Source organism: Anopheles coustani, chromosome X (assembly GCF_943734705.1).
Source record: "Anopheles coustani chromosome X, idAnoCousDA_361_x.2, whole genome shotgun sequence".
NCBI classification, from domain to species: Eukaryota; Metazoa; Arthropoda; class Insecta; order Diptera; family Culicidae; genus Anopheles; species Anopheles coustani.
In genome coordinates, this window is record NC_071290.1 from 12,445,024 (window position 1) to 12,468,227 (window position 23,204).

The window sequence follows — 23,204 nt, forward strand, 5'->3', positions numbered from 1 at the left end:
GAGCCACTTTTTCCACACCTCTTATTCGCTATTCTTCGTTATTCTGTGCCTTCGCCGAGGCAAAGTTTTCCGTTTTGATGTACGCGACGCTACATATCGCACGCAGGCTCTGCCTCCTCCGGTTTTGGCTGGAGCTGGCTTTGACTTTTCGACGGGCGGAGGAAACGCCACATCGGCGTAACGATATGCCCACGGCGGAGGGCAACAAATTTATGTTCCGGGCGATATAACTTCCCGAGGATTTGTGCATATCCCGTGCGTGTCCGCGGGAACATGTCCTCATCCCGAAAATCTCGGGGACGCCTCTTCCGGGGACTGCTCCGGTGACTTGTTTCGTTCGCTTTCTCAACGGGATGAGTTCTTTTCTTCTTTGAAGAACATCCACGCACGGGCGGGGAAAGATATATCTGTTCGAATCGCCCTGACAATCGAAACAACGCACCTAACGGCTGCAGTAAGGAAAAGTAGGATTAACCAGGATTAACCAGGGTCCCGCCGCCGGTTTCCTGAGGCCATCGGTTGGAAAACTGCACAGGGCTGAGGCTAAGTGGAGAGTAGAGGGGGGGGAGGGGCGTTAAAAATAGCATCCCCAAACATGCACATAGACACACACACACACACACACACACATAAGTTTGGCCATAATCCGGGCCGGGTTCCTTTTCGGCGGAGGGCCGGTAAGTCTATGAGTCTTACTTTTTCGCTTTTACGAGCACAACAGTCGTAAAGTCGGACAGCGGGTTTTTTTTTTCAGCTGATTTTTCCCTTTGCACAAACCCCGCACGGGCCTTCCTCCTCCCCGCTCCTTGCCCGATAAAGGAAATAAAGAGCGAATGCGAAGACACGGGATGTGATATAAGTCAATTTGGAGGGATTTGTTGAACCGGGGGAATGCGTTCCGGGCGTTCCTGTATTCTTCTGGGTGCTCTTAAAAATAGCTCCACCCGGTCCCGGTGTCGGACCTCCTTGGCTCCGGTGGAGGACGGCGAGACGGTGGGGTGCGGGAGGGGAGGGGGGAGGGGGCATAAAAATAGTGCAACAAATCCCGGCCTCCCCCGGAGCCCACGGCCGTATCAGAACCGCGCGTCGGTTCGGCGTGCTGTCTCCAAGGGACAAGACTACCTTAGCAACTCGACTGCATCGATGTGTGCATTACTTTCTCCTGTGCCAATTGCACTCCAAAACGGGGTGACAGTCAACCGTCACCCGTGCAGGCGCAGGTTTACGATGCAGTCTGCTCGTCAAACAGCAATCAGCCGGTGTGTTTAAGGCCTCGTCGGCATCTTTCTATGGCGGGCCCATGGCCCAATTTTATGGCACCGTCAGGTTCGCCGTCCTTGCCTTTTTTTTTTTGTTTTGTTTTTGCACTCGTACCTATCACGTGGCGTGATACCGTATCACTGGCATACCGGGAGGGGGGTGGGTTGGAAAATATAGTTGCCGTCGCACTATGCACTATTCCTAAACAGCGCGCGGTTTGGTCTTGGCGGACGTGCGGCTTGTCACAAAATTTATGGCACCTCTTCACGTACCGGGACACGTACCAGATAGCTAGAGCAAACTAGAGTGACAGGATGGGGGGCAGGGGAGAGGGTTGTTTCGATGCAGATAATTGCATTAGTTGCGGGCAGTTTGCCTGTTGACACCGCTATCTAGTTGCGCGCCCTACCCAACCTAACCTCAATCCATGGCGGTGTTTTATTCCTGGCCGGCCCTGACCGGTGCCATTTTAGCTAAGTGCGGCGGCGGGTGTGGGAGTGGGAAGGGAGGGAGAGAAAAGTGCAATGCTATCAACATCCGCACCGAGTCGTGGGCATGACGGATTTTGTGGCAACAACGTTTCTATTTGTTTCACCTCGGTCACCTGGAAGTGAGGCGGGATTGATTCATCCACCCCAAAGTATCTAACTCAACTGTTTAAGTAACACAAATTGAGTTTCCATCCTGCCCACAACGTTTTCCATGTTTGTTTTCCACTTGATCAATCGCCTTAATTCACTTTACTCGAAAGAAACTGTCAACCGAGTTGCTTAATAGTTGCTATCGTTTAGTTATTTACTACTATTTAGCTACTTTGTTTACAAAAATCAATCGTAACAGGTGACAGTAGGTAATTTCGGAGCTAGATTGGTCACTTAACACGTTGACAGCCATGGGTATGGTTTTTGATAGGCTTCTGTCATTAATTCTGTAAAGTGTTTGTCCCATAAATAATTAAAAAATGCAACAACAAAACTATAGTAAAACTAAAAACAAATTCTTTAGGAAGCTAAATCTTTGTTTGAGCATTGATAATCATCGTTTCAATAAAGGTAATGAACAAATCTGATCAAAAAAGATTGTACTACAAAAGTTTGCTAGTATCGTTTGACAGTCAATGTGTTAAATTAAATCGGTTCAACTGTAATAAGACACTACAATTGATCGGTTTCGCTAAAAATAAGAGTTTAAAAGCAAGAAATTGCGTTTACCGAAAACATTTACGAAATAAAATTGTTTTTGTTTTATCAACTCAATAAAACCATCTTAATTTGTTGTTGGTTATTGATAAAATGTTAAAATATTGTACAACAACATATTGTACAACTGTATCAGAAACGTTGGTAAACAGTAGAAGGCTTCAAAATAATGTTGGGATAATTTGTTTTCTCTTCTCCTACTTTTCAGTATATTGGTTTGCTGTTAGTTGTTTCGAACAAAATCAGCTTTTTACATCATTCACTTTATGGAATTAATCCGTAAACGAAGCCTTTAGAGAAACGAGATTGGGTTTTCAAGTTTTTCTTTTACTTAAATAAACAGCTTCACTAAAACATGCTCACTAAACGCTCTTTAAACTGTAAAATATGGTCGATTTCATGTTGGATTTCCATTACTAGAGGTTCCATCCAAGTAATCGTCAAAGAGATGGCGATGAAGAACAAGTAATTTCTTACGAAACATTCCCAGTTGGTTCATTTTCTCCCTATTTCTAATAAGCAACACCAACCCAGTGTTTCATGGTAGAGACATAATTATGTTAATTTTTTTGTTTGCCATTAAAAAGAGAAGGTTTTCATTAGCATTTTCATTTCCATTGCCCAGGCAGTAGGTTGGTTGGAAAAACATCCATTTCTTTCGTGCTCATCGCAACCAAAAATCCATCTGTTCCGATTGTCCGGATGCAGTCGCCTTCGTGGCGGGTTTTTCCGTCCCGGCCCGGGAAAATCCGGTGGTTCCATGTCCGCTGATAGCTGATAAATATGCACCCGCAAAAACAAATTGGTGCCACCGAGCAATAAAACTCCACACCCGGCTCCGGAGACGAATTAAAGGAGACGCCGACGGACGGCGAACCCTTGGGGTTGGAAAAACTAATCTGCCTCATCTGTTTCAATCTTCCGTGCCGTCGGAAAACAGGAGACGGCCGCGAAGAGTCAAATGAGGTGTTTCGGAATCGGCCGTGCTTCCCCCTCCCGCCCGCCGTACTTCTTCGGAAGCTCGGGTCGAGATTGAAACATGTGCGTAATGCATCCTAAATTATCTGGTTTTGATTTCGGCACCCCGAAAGACGGGCCTTTTCCCGGACGCTTCGGCGGGGCCAAAACGATCAATCACTCACCACGGGCGGTTGGCGGGGCGGGGAAGTCGGTCCCCGGCTCGGGATCGGATCCGCGAAAAGGGGGAAAAACACACACACACACAGTGCGGAAAACGGACGGGGAAAGACGGTCATGTCTAATGCGCGCGTGTTCAAGCTGGGAAAAGCCAACATTTATTGACTTGCACAGTTGCGCTTTTTTTTTTGTTGCTGGAAAAAGGCAACGAAAGACCTCGGGCAGGTTGCTTCAATTCGGTGGTGTGTGTGTGTGTGTGTGTGTGTGTGCTGGCAGGGGAGTGAGTGAACGGAGGCACCGCCGGACCCGGGGTGGATGGAAAATGATAATTTTATAGCAAAATGAATCTGAGGTTATCCTCATCATCGTCTTCCTGCTAGGGTTGTTGTTTGTGTGTGTGTGCGTTTTTCGGCGACCCTCCCGGGGAGGGTTAGGGAACGCCTGCCATTGGGTTTCGTTGTTTTAGCCCTGGTTGTGAACAGATTTCCCGGTGTTTTCCCGCTACAGGCAAAAGATGAAGCGGAAGAGAAAAAAAAGGGAAAACAAAAACACAAAAACACGTACAGTGGCAGAGGCTGGGTATAAACGAGCGAATGGGGGAAGCTGGGATGAGCAGATAATGATTATACCATTTTTCCCCTTCCGCTCCGCCAACAGCGCCGGATCCCTTCGGAAAAACAATAAGCCATATGGGACCAATTTTCTGGTCAAATGAATTTATCCCAAACAGGACGAGGCCCCTTTTTCGGGCCAGACCCCTCGGAAGCCTGGAGCTGGTGAGGAGGGTGCGGAGGGCTGGTGTTTGTTTGACTCCGGCTGCGGCCGTCCGACCGCAGAGCCTAATAACAATCATAATCGCTATCCAGAAGACCATTTCACCCCGTTCGGAAGCTAGCGGGAAACCCGTTTTGGGTGGTTTTGGACGTCTATTCACCTCCGTTTGGGGCTCTGCACCTTAAATGGAGCCTGCTCCTCGAGTGGAGCATCCCAGTTTGATATAAAAATAAAGAGCGTCTACTCTGGAAGCACAGGGTGTGCACAAAGTAGCCTATGTGCTTCAGGGAGATGGTCACGGGAAAAAAACAAACCACTTGAGGGCCGGGCGGAGGATACCGAGCACAACAAATCACCCGGTTCCGGAGAGAGAGAGGGACACACACGCGGCAGGGAACGGTATGCGCAGATGGAATGTGCTTCTATCAGTGGAACAGTCTTCCTAGCAACTACTTCATTTAACAACAGGTGTTTAATGTACACTTGGAACAGTTTTTACAGATGCTGTGTCACGATAAAGCTGCTGGATTTACTCCTCCTCAGCGTTAGTTCTTAACGTAAACAAATACAACTGTTATTGATTTTCGATGGTTACGACATGAAACATTGTATTCGCCAAACTGAATCATTTAAGGTGAAAGTGTTATTAAGGGTGTCATAAATCTATTAAAGTTCTTGTGAAAAAGCGTGTAATGGTGTAAAAATCTAAACATAGATCTTAGAATCAGTAAAACAAACTGTTACCAGAGGTGGATTATGAGGGGTCTAAGCAGCTATGACCTCAAAAACTAACTGAACTTATTCACCAATAAAATGTTTATTTCGCTGATAAAACATTTCAATTTAGATTAAACGGAAATTACTCTATGAAAACACTCTTTACGAGCCTTTTCGCTTGCGAAATTATCAATAATTTTCTAATGTTCAATAACATTTATTATCATTCTAGTCCAGGGGTCGGCACACTAGTCCTAGATGCTAGATGATGAAAAAGAGCCTGAAATCGCGAGCCAGATGGAGTATTGTATTTCTGAAGTGAGAAGTAACGTAAAAACAATCTGAAACAAGTCGAATTGTTTACTTTGAACTATTAGTTTGGAGACTTATTTCTGTTGACTTTTGTACTTCTTCAACGTAAGATACTTTTGTTATACTTTAAACTAATAGGTTTTATGATACAAAAACAGCGTCTAACGACGGACTAAACACGCACCCTTCTTGTTACAACACTTAAAATTCATTATTTACTTGCATTATTTCACTATAACAAGGTTTTACTGGCGTGGTTTTAGTTGTTTAAGTAATTATTCTTATTCTTGTTTCAGGTGGACACTGTTATTTTTGCGAACACAATTGAAGGATTTTATTTTAAAACTTTCACTTGTGGCATAATTTATATCAATTTTCATAATCAAAATCCCAAACTCAAAATTCATGCTTTTTGCTTACCGTATAAACCGCCTCGCGGTCCGTACGAAATGTAAGTAAACACTGAGTAAACTACGTAAAACTGGGTGATTGTTATTTAACTCTATTTTACAAATCAACGAAAAAGTGAAGAGGACAAGGTTAACATCCAATTGTGGAGTTACATTGGCACTGATACTTCAAACTTCACTTGTGAACAATTCACTCTTTAAAAGAATAGGCGTTGTTATACACGCAAGTTTATTAGATGTGTATATAACAGCAACATGTTCTGTAGTAGTCTTTTAACACACCACTTCTGTTAAAGATGAGAAGAATAATACAGAAATGAATCAACAGAGCACAAGGAAACGTAAAAAAGTTCACGAAAAAAGAGAAAAGAAACAGAGTGCCTTGGGAATAATGAAGAACAAACAACAAAAACTACTGTCATGTCCAGTTACAGTTTTTTATAGAAATTAATTTTCTAAAATTAAGAAAGTGTACAAAAGATGGTGAATGCGTTTTCCGATCAAAATGAATGCTGGTGTTCAACGACCTGCGGTCAGTAAGTTATCTATTTCTTGTGTTTATTTGCGTTTGCGATAGAATCCTTGAGAAACAGCGTCGGTAACGGGAGTTGAAGCTGAGTTTGTGATGTTATTTCCGCCGGAAAAAAAGCAGAAGAAGTGGAAACTGGTTTCGCATTGCAACATTCCGCTCACGTTTAGGAGGTATAATTTATTGAACGAAAAGAAAGCCGAGACGGTTCCCGCACCCCTCCCCAAAAGCGTTCCCGGTGGAAAAACCTGCAGTGTTTATTTACACGGAGGCGCTGGACGGCGGGAAAACTTTTGTGCAGTCTCCCATGAAGTTTTCGCCGCCTTTTCCCAAAAAGGAAACCGACAACGCGATACGACATGAATGAAGGAAGGAAAAAGTAACGGCAAGTGTCGCCCGGTGAGCGGAAATGCGACCCCGAGCCGAGGGTTTCCTTCTTCCCGACGACGAAAAACAACAACAAACAGCCCAAAACCGGACGGAACGAGCATGCGAGACAGGAAGGCGTCGCAGGCACTGAAGCGTGCGTTCTCGTCCGTTTCGGGGTCCTTCAATTTCCTTTAATTTTCCCTCCCGGCTTGGCCCACGGGTGGGGAAGGTGTCCGAAACTTCCGGAAGGCGGATCGTCGTGTACGGGGCGCACAGAATGACAAGATTACCGTCCGTTCCCTGAGTCCTGGCGTCCATCCCGGAGAACGGTGCCACATTATTTACAAGATCGTAAAGGTTATCCTTTGCGGCCAGGAGTTCCTGCCTTATATCCTTTGGAGAGGGTTGTGCGATATGTGTCTTCATAAATCTCAATTTAAACATCATCCAAAGCTCCATTTATTCCACATCTTCCCTTTTCGGGGGGACGAACCAAGGGGAAAAAGTCCGAGTTCTGGCGTTCGGTTGAAGTGGATAATATCGGCAATGAAGGCGATGAGCGATCCTAGCGTTGCTCGTCTCGGAGTCCCGGCGATGGTGTTGATGGGGCGTTGATCATCGAGAATCGACAGTATTAATGTCCTGTCGATGTTGCCCTTTTCGGACCGCAAGCGAAGGTGTAAGGAAAACCCCGACCGAAACGCCACCAGAAGCGGACGAGATTCCGAGAGGCGAAAGACACGGTCGAGTCGTCGTTCTTTCTTTTCGCTCAACCTTGGAACAGGACACCCCGGGTGCGGATGACTGTAACATATTTATGAAGCGCTGGTTCACACACAAGCGCGGGAGCCGTACGCAAATGCACAGCAGAACGGGCGAGGAAGCCTTTGCCAAAGAAGATCCTGAAGAGTCCCAGAGTCCATTCGATAGATGGGATGCCGTTATGGAGTGATTTACGGCCTACATTCGTGTGTGAGTATGCGTATTTCCTGCCAGGGTGTGTTTTTGGTTTTTGCCTCGATTCGTCTCGTATTTTTCGGTTGCTCTTTTTTTGTTGTTGTTGTCTTGCCCATTCCCACCGAATCCCAACCAGAGAACGCTGGAAAGGAGAAGATAAAGGATGACACCGTGCGACCGATGGCTATGATGACGATGATGTGCAAACCGATCGTAGCGAGGGCTTACGAGGGCATCCATAAATTGTGTACGTATGTGTTCATTCGTTCGTGGACCTTGGACGGCGCAACGCACCCATGTGTGGTGACGTCGTCCCGTATGGGAATTTTGGGAGCCGAACATGAGACACGCAATGGGACACTTGACATCGAAATTGAAATCCAAGATTGGGTTTGGCGATGTACGCTCTAACGAGGTGTTTGATCCGTGCACAACGCCACTCTTTATTGGACCTTCGGTACAGCACACGTGAGGTTCTACTGGGAGGTATCTATCAGACTCGCGGATTTCAGGCGTCACGTGGAATGGATTGTCGTGTGACTTCAATCGCCTCTGTGGAGTTCACAAAAGGCCTATCGAATAGAGTACCTTCAGATGGTTTGAATATGGCTCAAGCTTTGGATGACGATGACGAAAAAGGTTCGCCTTGTTTGCTTGGATCCACCAACTTTGTGCCTCAAAACTTTTGACTACCTGCGGTTTTAATATTGGAAGTAACGCAATCTCGCAGGAGTCGCTCATTTTGGACATTTGGTGATACCAAACGGGTTTGAACGTAGAAAACCTTAGTAAGCCTAATAAAAGAGAGGAAGTACCAGGGTTTTAAGTTATGTCCTCTTTACTTTTAATGTCTGTTATCACATCATTGAAACATTCCAAGGGTGTATTCTTTGAAATTCTTGTACAAACTAGGACTGATTTCCATCTTCTGAAGAGCAAGTTCTTGTCATTCCAATGAAGCATCCGCTTAAAGCATTCCGTGTTTAATATTGTCTTGACGACCACCGGTGTCTCTTAACATCCCGTAGGCCATCAGAGAACCCCAATCCGATTTGTACAACATTCCAACAGGACGCGTCCTCGTCCTGCGACACGCAGATGGAAAATAAAATCACCCAAAACGACCGTCGCGTCCACCGTCCCGGTATGTCCTTCCGTTTTCTGCTGCAGCCTGTCGGTGTTCGGTGGAAGACATAAAAAAAAGGCTAGAGTAAACACAAAACAAGATATCATCATCGTAGTCGGTAAAGCCCAGCAACAAGCGAGCGTCGCAGAACGCACAGTCGACGTTCGAGAGCCCATCGGTGGGCGCCAAGCTGGGTCCGGAATGGCATCTCGTACCTCGATGGGGTGCCCTGGAGTCCCGCTGACAACAAACGGGGCATCATCCAAGCGTTCGGCGGTGCGTTGTACAAGCTGGCCGCCCTCTAGCACCAGCACCTAGTTCGCCATCAGCTTCGCAAACGGTCGCCACCTTTCGCACTGGAGTGCGCATAAAAACCAATGTCCCGAAATTGTAAATGGTACCAATTTGTTGCTAACGGGTCTGGCGGTCTATTACTCTGGCTCTAAAATTTGTGCCGCTCGGCACAATCCCGAGTCAACAGTTTGCCTAACGTCATCTTCACGCACGCGGTGCGGATTTTGTCATAAACGACGGGGTGAAACGAAAGAAAAAAGAGTGTGTGCACACCGAACAAAAACATCACAGTCGCACCAGTGGCTCAGTGTGTGATGTGTATTGCCCTCTGGCCCCCCCCATTCCTGCCGAACAGAGCTTTGCGTCTTCCCGCAAAGTCCGGAAGGTAAGGCGCAAAGCCTTAATGGGTGTACGGAACATGCAAAAATAAAAACCATCTCAAACTCGCATATCCGCGACCGTGTGTGGTCCACCCTTCCTAGTTCTTCCGTCTGTTTTACCTCAGACCCCTCCCTATACTGCTCGTTTACATAGGTTTCCGATAGTCCTAGTCTCCTGTTGCTTGCGCCCCCCAAAAAAGGTTTGTTGACAAAACAAAAGCACGACCCGACGGTTGTTTGCCGCCGGTAGCACTGGGTATCTTGTTTCGCGGATGCAACAAATGAAACGTGTACGTAAGTACCCCTTACCAGCGCTCAGAATGGTCATTTTTATCATTCTGGTACATCTGTTTTGCGGAGTTCGCGGATGACGTTCGAATAATTGCAACGCTTGCGATGCGATGTCGATCGAGAAGTTAGTGAGATGACATTTGGCATTGATCCAGGACGGAAACGATTGGAAAGGGTTGTTCTCGACCCCTTCTCAACGTTGAGATGTTCCAGATCTATCCGGTAAACAACGAATTACGGACAAAATCAAACGATGCACAAGAGGATGACCAAATCCGTGGTGTTGTTTCGACGATAACCATTGAACCGTCCACGGCCAGCACCGGCTCGAGTGTCTCACGTTACCGTCTGACATCATAGACAGAGTGGAATCTCGAATGGTAATTCGAAACCGCGACGGATCATTACACCGAGGGGTAAACGGTTGCCGGGCGGTACCCGCTTTTTAGCATTGGCCTCTTTCTCCTCCTTCGACATAACCTGGAGCTGACGTGGCGAAGAGTTATGACCGCGGCAGCTGAGACGCTGAGGCAAAACCGTCCGTATTGGAATTGATTCCGATTTGCTAGTCCTGTGTTTCCTGCCGGGAACGTGCGTCGGGTCGCGGCAGCGATTAGTCCAGAGGTCGGCACGTTGAGGTTAGGTTAGCCTCCGGGTTTTGTTTGTTCGCCACTAAACGACTGCGCCGGAGTTCGTGACTCCGTTTCGGCCCCGCTAATGTTTTGTTTTTATTGCGCACGTGTGGTTAGAGGGTATTTTTTGTTGTCATCCAATTGGTACCGCGTTTTTTTCCCCTCGACCTGCACGCCGGTTTTCCCCTCCCCCGCAGCAGAGGTAGAGCAAGGCCCGCCCGGCTGGCCCTACATTCCCGGGGCTGCGCGGTATGCCGAATACGTCCGTTAATTTTTACGGTATAGATTAATTTTTCAATTTTGAGCCGAGCACAGGAAGCGGGGTTTGGAGTGGGTGGGCGTGGGGGGGAGGAAAACCCGTAAATTATGTTTCCACAACCGTGCGGTCCGCGCCGCAAGTCGTGCGTGCCTGCGCGAGCTGGGAAGGAAACTTTCTTCCCGCGAGCTGGGGAGGGTTTTCTTTTCCATTTCTTCCGTTTTTTTTTGTCTTCATTTAGCTCACGGTTGACTTCATTCATTTTCACGTCTCTCGGCAGACCGTGTGTGGTTTTTCCACCAAAACGCGCCGGGCGAGAGATTAACCATTGCCTGCCTTTTTCGGGCGGGCGGTTGTTTTCCACCACGGCGCCGGTTTTAATGTCGCTGCTGCTCGGGAAACGCTAAGCCCGAGGATTTTCTTTCCCTACCGAAAAGGTAGGCACCGTTTTGGGCCGCGTTTGGTGGAACGCTGTCGCTTCAGTCTGACGTGCCGGAGCACGCAGCGAAGTGGAACGAGCCGCCTAAAAAACCGATCACTATTTTACTACTAATCCGACGGTTGGAAAAATACGCTTCGAGCGAGTTCGACATAATGGTTTTCCTTTTTTTTCGGTTGTCCCTGAGTTGTGTTGCTGCTGTTGCACACTAACCGGAGCCGGCACATCCGGTGCACGTTCGTGCCCGAAAGCCCGAAACTGCAGCGGAAAACGGGCCACGGAAATCGGTTAATCCACGCTGCGGATGGTGTTTTCCCCCGACCCGGGCGCGGGTGGAACGTTATGAGAAACGCGATGTCGAGCCATGTCGATGTCGATGTCGATTTTTGATGCATGTTCGGGGTATTCCGTCCGGAAGGCAAACCGAACAATGGAGCACGTTCGAAAGCGGAAGCGAAGGTGCGTAATTTGAGATTTTGAATGTGTTTTCCAGTCATATTTACGCCTCCAAGTAATGGAGTTTTTCACCGGCCAGTGATTGCGTCACCAAAGCATTTTTCTTTTTCCCAATTCCCGAGTTTTTGGTTTTTTTTTTAAATATATTTTTTAAGGACTTTTAAACGATTGCAAATTTCATTTGACAGCAACTGTCAAACGCTCATTTCCCTTACCGGGAACTCAACTTAGCGTATCTAAACGCGAGCCATTTTAGTAGAGCTACTAAAATTTTGCTTAACGTAGCCAAGCTAGAAATTGATTTCACAGCAATGACATTTGTTTGACAACTTGCTCATCTGACAGCTTTGAAAGTAGTCAGCAGTATAAAACAACTTAAAATGCTTTTTAAACTAAAAAACGACGTTGCTTCACGCGATTTAATTTCACTCGCATGATTCGGGATGCGAAATGAATTTAATTGTCAATTATCGTGATAAAATAATTTAGCTTATTTACAATTCTGCACAATTTGTTATCAAAGATTGCCGGTTGACAGTTGACGTTAATTTGTTATGGGGCGTGTATGAATTGGAAACTTTCAGTCAACTGAAATGAAGACGAAAGAAAGCTGCTGTCTTTTACCTGCGCCTTTGGACGAGTTGTACTTCTTTAGGGAGCTTAAGCAAACTCCTGCTTTATACAAGATTGTTTATTATTTTAATGTTTTCTAAGCGGTTGTCTTACTTGAGTACATGAGGGTTCTATCTGCATCAGGTAGGATTGTTGGTAATCCGTTGATGGTGAGAGCCTTATTAACTATTAACTTAACATTTTGTTTTAGTACATTGGCTTAGTAAAATCAGTTTTGATGAAATTTTATGTTAAAACAACTTGTACATAACCAAATAACAAATAAGCTAAGCTTCGTAAAGGATAAAATAGGGCAAATAATATACCAAAGCAAAGCAATAGTATTTCAGTTTTGTTGGAAGATTAGATATTAATATTATTAAACCATAATTTCTCGCAATCCATTCAAAATATGTACATCACATTTTTTCCGGTTTCATTCTGACAGGATGGTAAGAGAATAAAAATGGTTATCGAATCGACATCATCAGGTATCACAAATTCGAAACAGCTCTTACTTTTCACGCAACCTTCACTATTACCAGTCCATCGCAAATGTATTTTTATTTTTGTGCAGTTTGTACGGTTTCACGCAAGATAAAAATTGCCTACGCGAGGATGAGCCACAATAATCGAAAATCGGAGGAAAAAAAAGGGCCAAGGGCGGACTCCATTTTGGGGGTTTCTCTTGGAACCAGCCATGGCGGGTTAGATAAATGATGGAGCACTCGGGTGGGGCTAAGCGAGCGGAACCGTCTGTCTTTTATATTTCATTTGCTGTTTGGGCTCTTGAGCCGGGTGTGGTTTAAACATTTCACCTCGTGCTGGAGAACACCCTCACCGTCTCCCGATGACTCACAATTATATATATTTGCAAAGCACCGGAAGCACCGTGGAAGAGGGGGGGGAAGGAAAAAAAAATAGCGAACGAAGAATTGGTTTTCCCTCCCTGGTGTATGTGTTCCGGTTGGGGCCACTCCAACGCCACCGCGTTTGTCTTTGTCGACGGATGGACGTCGGGAGCGAACGGTTGGAAAGTTGGTTCGGCCATGGGAAAACGAATTTGCATGGCCCAGCTGCTGCGACCCTTTCCTCCGGCCTTGCCACTAGTGTCACGCTCAATCTGCGGTGGTAATTTGTCATCGTGATACGGTTTCTTCTTCGACGCGCCTCGATAAGCGCTACAAAAGGCGACAAATGGAACAGAAGAAAGAAAGAAGAAGAGGAGGAGTAGGAAGGAGAAAAGATAGAAAAGTGGGAAAAACCATCCGCACACAAACAAGCGCCAGTAGCAGCCAATCGGGCCGAGGACGACACCGACAGATGATGATGATGATGTTGATAAACGGGAATGTTGTTGCTCCCTTTTCGCTTTGGAACGGACGGCACGGCGGTGAGTGGCGGAAGGGATGGCCACATTTTTCGGTGTGAAAACTCTTCACGCTTAATTGATCACCCTCGTTTAAACACTCTAAAGCGATTAGAACTAATACGTGTGCGGTACACGGAGCACCCTCCCGGTCCGGGCCAGAGGCACTTGAGTAACGGTAACGCTTGCGCATCACGCAGAACAAAAACGACCCGAAACGCGAGAACAAAACGGAACGACCAACACAATACAGAGCGACAACCGCGGACGGCAAACGAAAAGGCCACCGTAAAAGCCGGAGTGGCGAGGGACAAATAAAATATAGTGACGCACCTTGCTCCGACTCGCAGGTAAATATTGTCCTTTTTAACTGTCCAGCTTTCCCGTGGACTCACGAGGACCCTCGTGACTAAATGGGGATTATTCCGTACCGCAGCCTCGGTACCGCGAAGGCTGCAAGTCTTGGTCTGCCTGCCCAAGCACTTTTTTGTTGTGTGCCGAAATTATAATTGAAAGCGAGTAACGCCTAACGCAGCACGGTAACGCACAATTTCACATTCAGCCACCGCAAGGAGGTGTCATTTATCGCGCATCTGTCATCCCGTTTGTCAGGCGGCAATTTGTTTCTCGCTCGCTGGTGAAAAATGACTAAATGAATCTCAAAATGATGATTAAAAGAGGGGCCGATGTGCGCACAATTTTGTTGGCTTTTAAGTAAATACGTTGTCAACTGTAACGTCTCTCTTTGATTAGCTGATTTCGTGAGTTTTGTCTTAGTTCATTTGCCGAAAAATGTTTGACAGTTTTGTGCTGTTGTAAAACGATCCAAAACGATGACACGAAGTCTTGATTACAGATATAAACCAGCGAAACTATCACGAAAGTAGATTTAAATGGTGGCAAGGGAGTTTAACCCCCGGAAATTACGGGAAAGTCTGGTGCCTTTGCGAACAACTTTTCCGAAACATGGAACCCACTCTTATTCCTTGAAAGGAAAATCGGGAAAACTGGTCACTGCCGGCTGTCCCAGCCAGCCAAATGAATAGAAAAATTCATGATTTACCCTCAAATTCATCAAAATCGCTCGATCTTTGGATGTATTGGGTATCTGTACACGGGCTCACAGCGGTGAATTCGTTGCGGTGAACATTTTCTGGCAGACGCGGGAGCGCACAACCCGCACACATCTTTAAACAGAATAATCGATAAGACCGCTCGCGCGTTCACTGCAGTGAACAACGCACACACCCATAAAAAGAAGTATCTGTAAGACCGGACGTTCACTGCGTAAATCCAATCGTTCATGCGCCGACCGACGTTCATGAATCCACACCGGCCCACGCATGCGCCGACCCGAACTTTGGGCACCATGACGGACAGAATGCAATATGCCGCGAATAACAATTGATGTAAAATGTTCCACATTTGAATCAATGTTGAACATTTTGTAGTGACACATTTGTGCCCAACTGAAAAGGCATATTTGTATGTGTCTTTCTGCTTAAAAAGCTAACATTTTTTGTCAAACGCGAATAAGAAATTGAGTTTTATAATTTTGTCCAGACAAGTGTTCATGGTGCGGAATGGTTAATTCGGCGCATGCGCCGACAGACGTTCATGAACCCACGCCGTCCCACGCATGCGCCGACCCGTACTTTGGGCATCATGACGGACAGAATGCAATATGCCGCGAATAACAATTGATGTAAAATGTTCCACATTTGAATCAAAGTTGAACATTTTGTAGTGACACATTTGTGCCCAACTGAAAAGGCATATTTGTATATTTCTTTCTGTATAACAAACAAACATTTTTTGTCAAACGCGAATAAGAAATTGAGTTTTATAATTTTGTCCAGACAAGTGTTCATGGTGCGGAGTGGCTAAATCCGGTTCATGCTTTGCAAGAGTCCCCGCTGTAGCTGGCTGGCATTTGTTGCACTGAAATTCGATATTTGATAATTGCTAGCATATTTGGTATAACTCGCTGTATGACATCAAGTAGAAATGTTAGGCAATGCGTTATGAACAAAATTAAGTTGATTGACATGGCGAACATGTTTGTCTTGCCGTTATAACGTTAAGTCAAGCTAGCCCTAGTATACTCGGGCCCCGTCAAAAATATGTTACAATAAATTAAGAATTTCAAAACCGACCATAATTGTTTTAACCATTATTTGAAACTGATGGGGCACTAGCGCATCCATCACGCACCAACTCTTGTCCAACAACTCCGGTGATAGTAAAGTCGACTTTTAAACGTTTTGGGCGTGAGCACTCGTGTAGATAAAAAGTCGATTACAATCCAGGCAATCCAGGCGCGGGCTTTGGCCACGCGTGTATCGTGTATCATACTTTCAGTATTCACCGATGGCCGCCGGTTAGTGTTCGACTCCAGCCACGAACATCTGAAGACCCAAACGAAAAGGAACTACCAGGAGCGCAGACACAGCGAGGAGCATGCAGATAGCTAGCACGAAGACCATGCGGTGGCGTTAGTGCGAGAGAAGAGTTAGGGCCACCAAGGGGAAGCGGGGTTCATGTTTTGCTGGAATGAATTCCCGATGAATTTTCATGAACACCGGATGTGTATAGCAAAGGCTAGTGCAACTGCTATAGCAATTCTTATAGATACTTCGTTTTATGGGTGTATGCGGGTGAATTGCGTTCATTTTGGCTGGCTGGGTGTAGCTTCTCGTTTGCATCGTTCATTTGAAGGCTGCTGTAGCTGCCTTTTTTTAGGGAAGATTATCGTAAACAAACCAATTTCTTTCTCGCGTTGCCGCCCTCGAGCGCCGATTTCCAGCCGGTCGATTGCGCGGACGAAAGAATAATGACATTTGTTTTCCGCCGAAGCGCCGATCGGGATGAGGACATATTTTAGAACCCCGTTCAATACCCCGCGTTCGCCACCACGCGATGCTTATTTATTCCTCTACAGATGCTTTCGCTTGGCATTAGCACAGGGTGAAGTGATCGCACCCTTGCGCAAATTCCGGTTCGAGAGATGCCCGACTCCGGGGCGAAAGAGGCGAACAACACAATGTTCCGATAGCCACGAACCTAGGGCTAGCGTATCGGGAAAGGGGAACAGCCGATCCCTATCGCTCGAAACACGAAGACAACCGGCTCTGGTGTCGCTCGAAGGCAGGCGCCCAGGGGTGCTGTGAGGGGAACTAATTGGATGCTATTATGCTTTTTTAGGACTAATTTGTTTAATTGTGTGATAGCATAATAACGATTACATCATCATCACAATCATCAACACCATTCTCGTGTCGTTGTCAGCATTCGTGCTCGTATTGTAATCGTTGCATGGCTGCGCCTTCCTTTTTTTTCTCCCTCGCGAGGTGCGGTCTCTTACAGCCCAACTTGACTTGCCGTTCACGTCACGACGGAGAAGTGGAGGAGCACGAACGAAAGGAGGGAAGAAAGTGTAACGGGGGCAGTGTAAGATAGGTAGAGTGGCGCAAGTGTGGCGGTTCACGCCGGATGAGGCGAACAATAGGAGCACTTGTCATCGCGCTTGTCAATTTGCGTTTTTATCTCGTCGTCTCACTCGAGCCTAAGGTGAGGGGTTGGGTGAGGCAGAGGGTTGGGTAGCCTCGGAACGGATAGGCAAGAGATGATGAAGTGACTAAGGTGGTCAATACTCTTGCTCTATCTGAAGAGGGTGTCTTTTAATGGCTGTCGCGGAATCTCCGCAGGTTGGCTTACAAAACACCAGAGATTGGACAGCCTTTCAGAGGTCAACATTAAATCGAGTTGAGGTTCGAAAGCCTCGAAATCATATTCACTATATTCACAGGAACATATTGTGGAGATGTCATTGAGTTCAATCGAGGAACGGTATCTTTCAGTGGCTGAGAAAGAATTCCAGAGGTTGCTCTCCGAACGCCAGCGAGTGGAGAAGCTTCCGAACGTCAACAATCAATCGTGTTGAGGCTCGAAACCCTTCTTAAAATTCAGCATATTAACAGTAATAGACTGAAGAGACGTCTTTGGGACCCATCTCAAGGTGGCGTCTACCACTGGTTTGATTGGAATTCCTATTTCTATGATTAAAACTCCAGATGCTACCTTCCAAAACTCCAGAAAAGTATGAGTGGTCAACATAGAATCCGGTTGGGATTCGAGAGCTCTTAGGAGTTCACTATATGCGCAAATATCAACATCGAATCGAGTCTCCAAGAGATTGAGTATATTCATATGAAATTACTACGACGATGGTATTGAGTTCAGTTTTGAGACGGCTTCTTTCAATGGCTGGATTGGAATTCCTATTTCTGGAGTTGGCATTCTAAAGGCTGCCTACAAAAACCCCTATATGCGGAAAGTCTTACACAGGTCAAATTTGAATCGAGTTGAGAGTTAAGAGTATCCTAGAATTTCACTGTATTCACCGTAATAGACTGTGGGAGACTCGACTTGAGCTTAAGTTCTGGAAATTAAATATGGCTACTGGTGGTGTAGCTGGGTGTTACTTACGCTTCAGCTTCTCCAGTGGCTCGTGCAGGGCCGACGTGTGGTGGTGCTGGTGGTGGTGATGGTGATGGTGGTGGTGCCCGGAGAGGTCCGGCGCACCGTGGTGCAGATGACCGAGGCCGGCGCTGTTGATGCCCCCCGGCGACATTAGGCTCGTGATGGCAGATGAAACGCTGACGCCGCCACCGCCTCCCCCGGCCAAGCCGTCGTGCAGGCCGTGATGCGTGTGGCCACCATGGTGGCTGCTGCCGTGCAGGTGGTCCGCCGCGGAACCATTGGTACCACCGCCGCCTCCGCCGCCACCTCCACCGTTGACGCCCACGCCGCTCGCGTTACCACCGTTACTGCCACCGACCAGGTCCTGCAGGCACAGGCCGGTGGAGTCGCTCATAGTGTCCATCGAGCCCGGGGTCGGCCCTCCACCACCGGGCGTCCCTCCACCACTCCCGCCGCCGCCACCACCACCGCCACCCCCGCCTCCTCCACCGCCGGTGCGTTCCATCACGGACTGTGGATATAACGAGGATAACTGGTTATGGCCACCGCCCGGGAAGATGTCCTTGTACGGCCGGAGATAAATCGTCTTGACGGATTTTTGCTACCGGGGATCCCAAAGATGCTGGACGCCACCCGTGTGCCGGCGGGGCGTCGGTAACTGGCCGTCGACCGACGGCGGTTGATGGACGTGAGCTGACGGCGCGCTGGGCGCTGCGTGAAGGACCACGACGGATGCGCGACCAAAGCGGCACTGGTATCCGTTTGCTGTCGATCTGTTTTCTGCAACCAGTCGAGAGAGAGAGAGGGAGAGAGAAAGTGAGTTTTGTATAAAAATCGATCGCGCATGATAAACAATTCCATTAGCCACCGGTTTGTTTATAGTACTTTCCCCAAAATTACGGTGGACCCTCTGAACACGCTCTGTTTACCAATGCACCGCGTCGCCGGATGCCCCCCACCGGCTCAGCCGCGTTATGGTTTCCCACCACATGTCACCCAGGGCCCAGAAATAATATCGACCTCGTGCCCGTTTGCCGTCCGTTTGACAGGTGCTGAAAGTGCGAGACGGTAAACACTGCACATACCGTGCTGCAAATAACGCTTTATGGCACACATCTCACTGGGCATAAAAAAGGTGCTATAAAAAAGAACAAGAAATACAAGAAAAGCCCCGCTTTGCGACCGAATTGCGTCTCTATAGTGATCGCGCAGCTGTCAAAACAATCGCGATGACACGTTTACTACCTGTCAGTTTGGGTGGTGCTTAGTGGGCGGCTTTGCGCGACCGCCGGTGTACCGAGCGTAACGCTGATAACGGGCGACGTATGACACGGACCGAAAACCCTTGCAGGACGCCAACTTTCTCCCACCGCCATTGAATAGAAATTTATACTTGACGCATACGGAGTCGTACGGAGTCGCCGAGAATCGAGCTAAGCCGGTTTATGGCGCCCCGATGGGGGTACAATTAACGTACGGCCACATGATGATGGAAGAAAGCGGCGGGATCAGCTGCAGAATGGCCACTGCAATCGTGTGGCGTGTGTTTGTGCACGCCGAGGGATCTTCCGACGTAAGCGTTACGTACAGCCAGTTCGCTTTGTCGACGCTCTGGACGTCGAGTGCTGGAAACGATCCGGGTGAAAGTGAATCAAATTACGAAATCAATTTCTAAATAAGCTTTACACTCGCAGAAAGCGAGCGCACCGTGAGAAAGAAGCTGGAAGGCAGCAAAAAAAAACAAAAAAACAATGGCGCCCATCTCCATTCCAGTCTTCGTCCACATCGACAACGTCGCCCAGTGCGCAATCGCGCCAACTTTTCCACAACGCAAGCGTGTGTTTGTGTGTTTTGGTGTGTGCGTTTGGTTTACCCCCTTTTTACATACGGACACTCAAGGCAGCAAACGCCAAATATCGCCATTTTGTCCCTAAAAACCCCCTCCGATCCCCGCGTAACTCCAATTCACCAACCCAAGCTCGAACGGAGGAAGTTCCGTTTTTGGGTGGCCAATGTTCCGACGCACCACTACGACGGAGGGCAAGGAATCCCCCCACCCCCCCGAGTGTCGGAAGGTCTCGGCCGTCCCTGTGTGTTTTGCATTCGCCTCCGGCCGTCGAGCGCGTTTTGCGGACGAGATTTGTTTTTATGTATCAGAAATCAGACAGGATTAACGTTAATTAAAAATAACTCAATGTACCGTCCGCATCTTGGCTTGGCTTGGTTTTTGGCTGGCTGGCTGTCCGCTGGCGGCTTACTTACCGCCAGGGCAGGGCTTTTGTCTTGTCGTTTGACGATAAATATTTACCCCTCCCACCCCTCGTGCTCCTTGTCAAACCCTCCTCGTCAGGCGGGGCCGGGGGTGAGTTGATCGGGTTAAACCCCCCTCTTTCGCCTCACCGGGAAAGCTCTTCCACCTTCAGTAACAACAACTCGTTACATATACAAACACAGAGACACCCCCCCTTCGAATTCGACGACCACGACGACGCTGGTGTACAAAACTTTCGGTGAAATTAGAAAAATAGCACCCGAAAAATCTTAATCCCATTGACGCTCGACCGGGTTTCTGTCTTGCGACCGGAGGGAACGGTGGTGGTGGTGGTGGTAGTGGTGGTAGAAGTGCGGCTTGAAGGGAGAAAGTTTTGCTCCGATTCTTCAGCCTGATTTCACGGCAAACGGCAAACAGAATCGCACACCGAATCGGTTTTCGAATGACGATGTCAAAAGGGCGGACACGTCGAAGTGGAGGCGGGGGAAAGGTTCTTGGTTGGTACGGGTTTTTGCCAGGGCGAGTCCATGGGCGGCGAGCTAATCCTTCCTCCTCAGATGTCAAATGTCAGTCACATGTCGCCCTCCACACCTCGCAACACGGAACGGCAGGGTTCACCGGTTCGTCGTAAGGTTCCCCCTTGGAGGCCGAATAGCAGGCCGCGTAGGAGGCGAGCCTTACGCGGGCAGTGCGGGAGGACGACGCGCACGCGACGAGCTAGATTAATTGGATGAATTGGTGCGACTCACCCCAGGGCGCGGTGGCTGAAGAAGGTGAGTCAGGCACCTTATTAACGAGCGACTATAACCGAATAAACTTCACTTAAATGTCACATTGCACCAAACACCCAAAACAATCAAACCCGACGCCGTAAAAACAACCCCCACACCTCCACCGCCGCGCAAGTAGTGTGGCCGCACCGGTGCACGGTAAGTGTAAGTCGTTTTGCTTTACGGCCCAACCGAAGTGGATGAGTGCCGTTCGAAACACATAAACACCGTTTCGGTATGTCACATTCGCAGCAATAGCTGTCACCCGGATTGCCATTCAGTAATTTACCCCTGCCTTGCGATGCCGGCTAAATATTAAAACACATAAAACCGGTGCAAGCGGAACGGAAGCGAGCGCTCGTTTACAGTTTTATGGAAGAAATGGGAAGAAGAGTTTCCGCCCGCCGGCTCCTGGCTTATGTCCCTTTCGGAGAAAGCACTGGCAAGGCATCCTACATTTGGTAGGTTAAGTATGACTATCGCAGTAAACCGAGGGCCATCCGAGCACTTCTTATGTGCCACTAAGCGCAACTGGCGTAGGCGATCTGTCAAACTAGAAGTTGACGTTAACTGGTTCTTCTGCCTTGAAACTTAGAACTACACTCTACCAAGTATCTTGAAATGCTGAAGTGCATTTTGCAACAAACCCTCGCCATATGCAAATGGTCGTGACGTTTCTATTAACTCTATTAGTTATTGGTTGCGTGGGTTGACGTTCCCATCTTCTACTGACTACAAATCTCTGTTGTAAATCTTACTCCGTACATCTAGATCTCTGGGTGGAAGAAAGGATACCATTAACTATGCCAGCAAAACCGATGTGGACTATTCTTGGAAATAAATGCAAATAAAGTAAATACTAAAGTAGAACTACAGTCTTCCAAATATCTTGGAATGCTGGAGTTTGTTTTGCAATAATTCGTCACCATATACAAATGTTTGTGATGGTTCTTTTCACTGTATTTATTATTGGTTACTTGGGATGACGCTTCCATCGGTTGTAAACCTTAGACCCTAATATAGATCTCAAGGTGGAAGCAAGCGGACTATCAATTATACCATCAAAACCGACGAGGACTATTTTAGGATATGCAAATAGAGTAAATTTCGTAGAACTACAGTCTTCCAAATATCTTAGAACGCTGGAGCATATTTTATCAAGAAATCGTCGACATATACAAATGTTAGTGACGGTTCTTTTAACTCTATTTGTTATTGGTTCGTGGGATAACAGTGGTAAACCTTAGTCCCTCACATAGTTGGCTGGGTGGAAGCAGGCGCACTGTGAATTATGGTAGACCCGATCAAAACCGATGTAGACTCTTCTAAAAAATGCAAATAAAGTAAATATCGTAGAACTACAGTCTTCCAAATATCTTGAAACACTGAAGTACATTTCATTTCATAAAAGTTTGTGACGTTTCTGTTCCCACTATTAGTTATTGGATGAGTGGGCTAGTACTGACTACTAACCTCAGTTGTAAGCCTTAGTCGCTTATATAGATCTCTGGGAGGAATCAAGCTCACTATTAATTATGCCTGCAACTATTCCTGTATGTGGACTATTCTCGTAAATGGACACAGCAAAGTAAATATCCATCGTTCGCGCTTTTCATTTTTCGGAACCACCGGAAAAAAGGCCATATAGACACACACACACACACACACACACACGTTAGGTTTGACTTATCCATCGAGAGCATATGAACGACTAAGACGTTGGTTTCGCGCTGTCGTGCCGTCCGTGCACCGTCGTCGTCGTCTCTGTGTTGGTATGCTGCGCCCCGGCAACATGCCGGCCCGGGAGTGAAAAAGTGTCTGTTATGAATTTTTTACTCCACAAAGCACCCGGCAAAGGCGACGGCTTAGTGTGGGATAAAGTGGGATTTTCTGCGAGCCCCTCAGATAATGATTACTATAAGTTGCAGATGTTTAACATCGGTTCGGTACGCGGCAAGCGATACTGCTTAGAGTGGAAAGATCTTTTCCACTTACTCCTTGTTTCCATCGCTCTCCCCCTCCCCGCCCCACGCTACCGTTCGTTGTATAGCTTTCTCCAGCATCTGGTTCTAGGAGGCTGCTTCGGTGAAGTCTTGTCCTGCGTCGTCCTTCGTAGTATTCTCGCTCCGATGTCGACGTAGCCCAAAACGGTGGAACGCTG

The 23,204-nt window shown here is 47.3% G+C and overlaps 1 protein-coding gene across 1 annotated transcript in view; it reads right to left on the bottom strand.

Annotated features, from left to right (window-relative positions):
* The window catches only part of LOC131269232 (pituitary homeobox homolog Ptx1), a 39,497-nt gene extending 20,991 nt beyond the window's left edge, over positions 1 to 18,506 (bottom strand). Inside the window, exon 1 of the mRNA XM_058271575.1 lies at positions 18,008 to 18,506. Coding sequence (XP_058127558.1) covers positions 18,008 to 18,506 — 499 coding nt within the window. The remainder of the gene's footprint in view (positions 1 to 18,007) is intronic.
* Between the last annotated feature and the right edge of the window lie 4,698 nt (positions 18,507 to 23,204).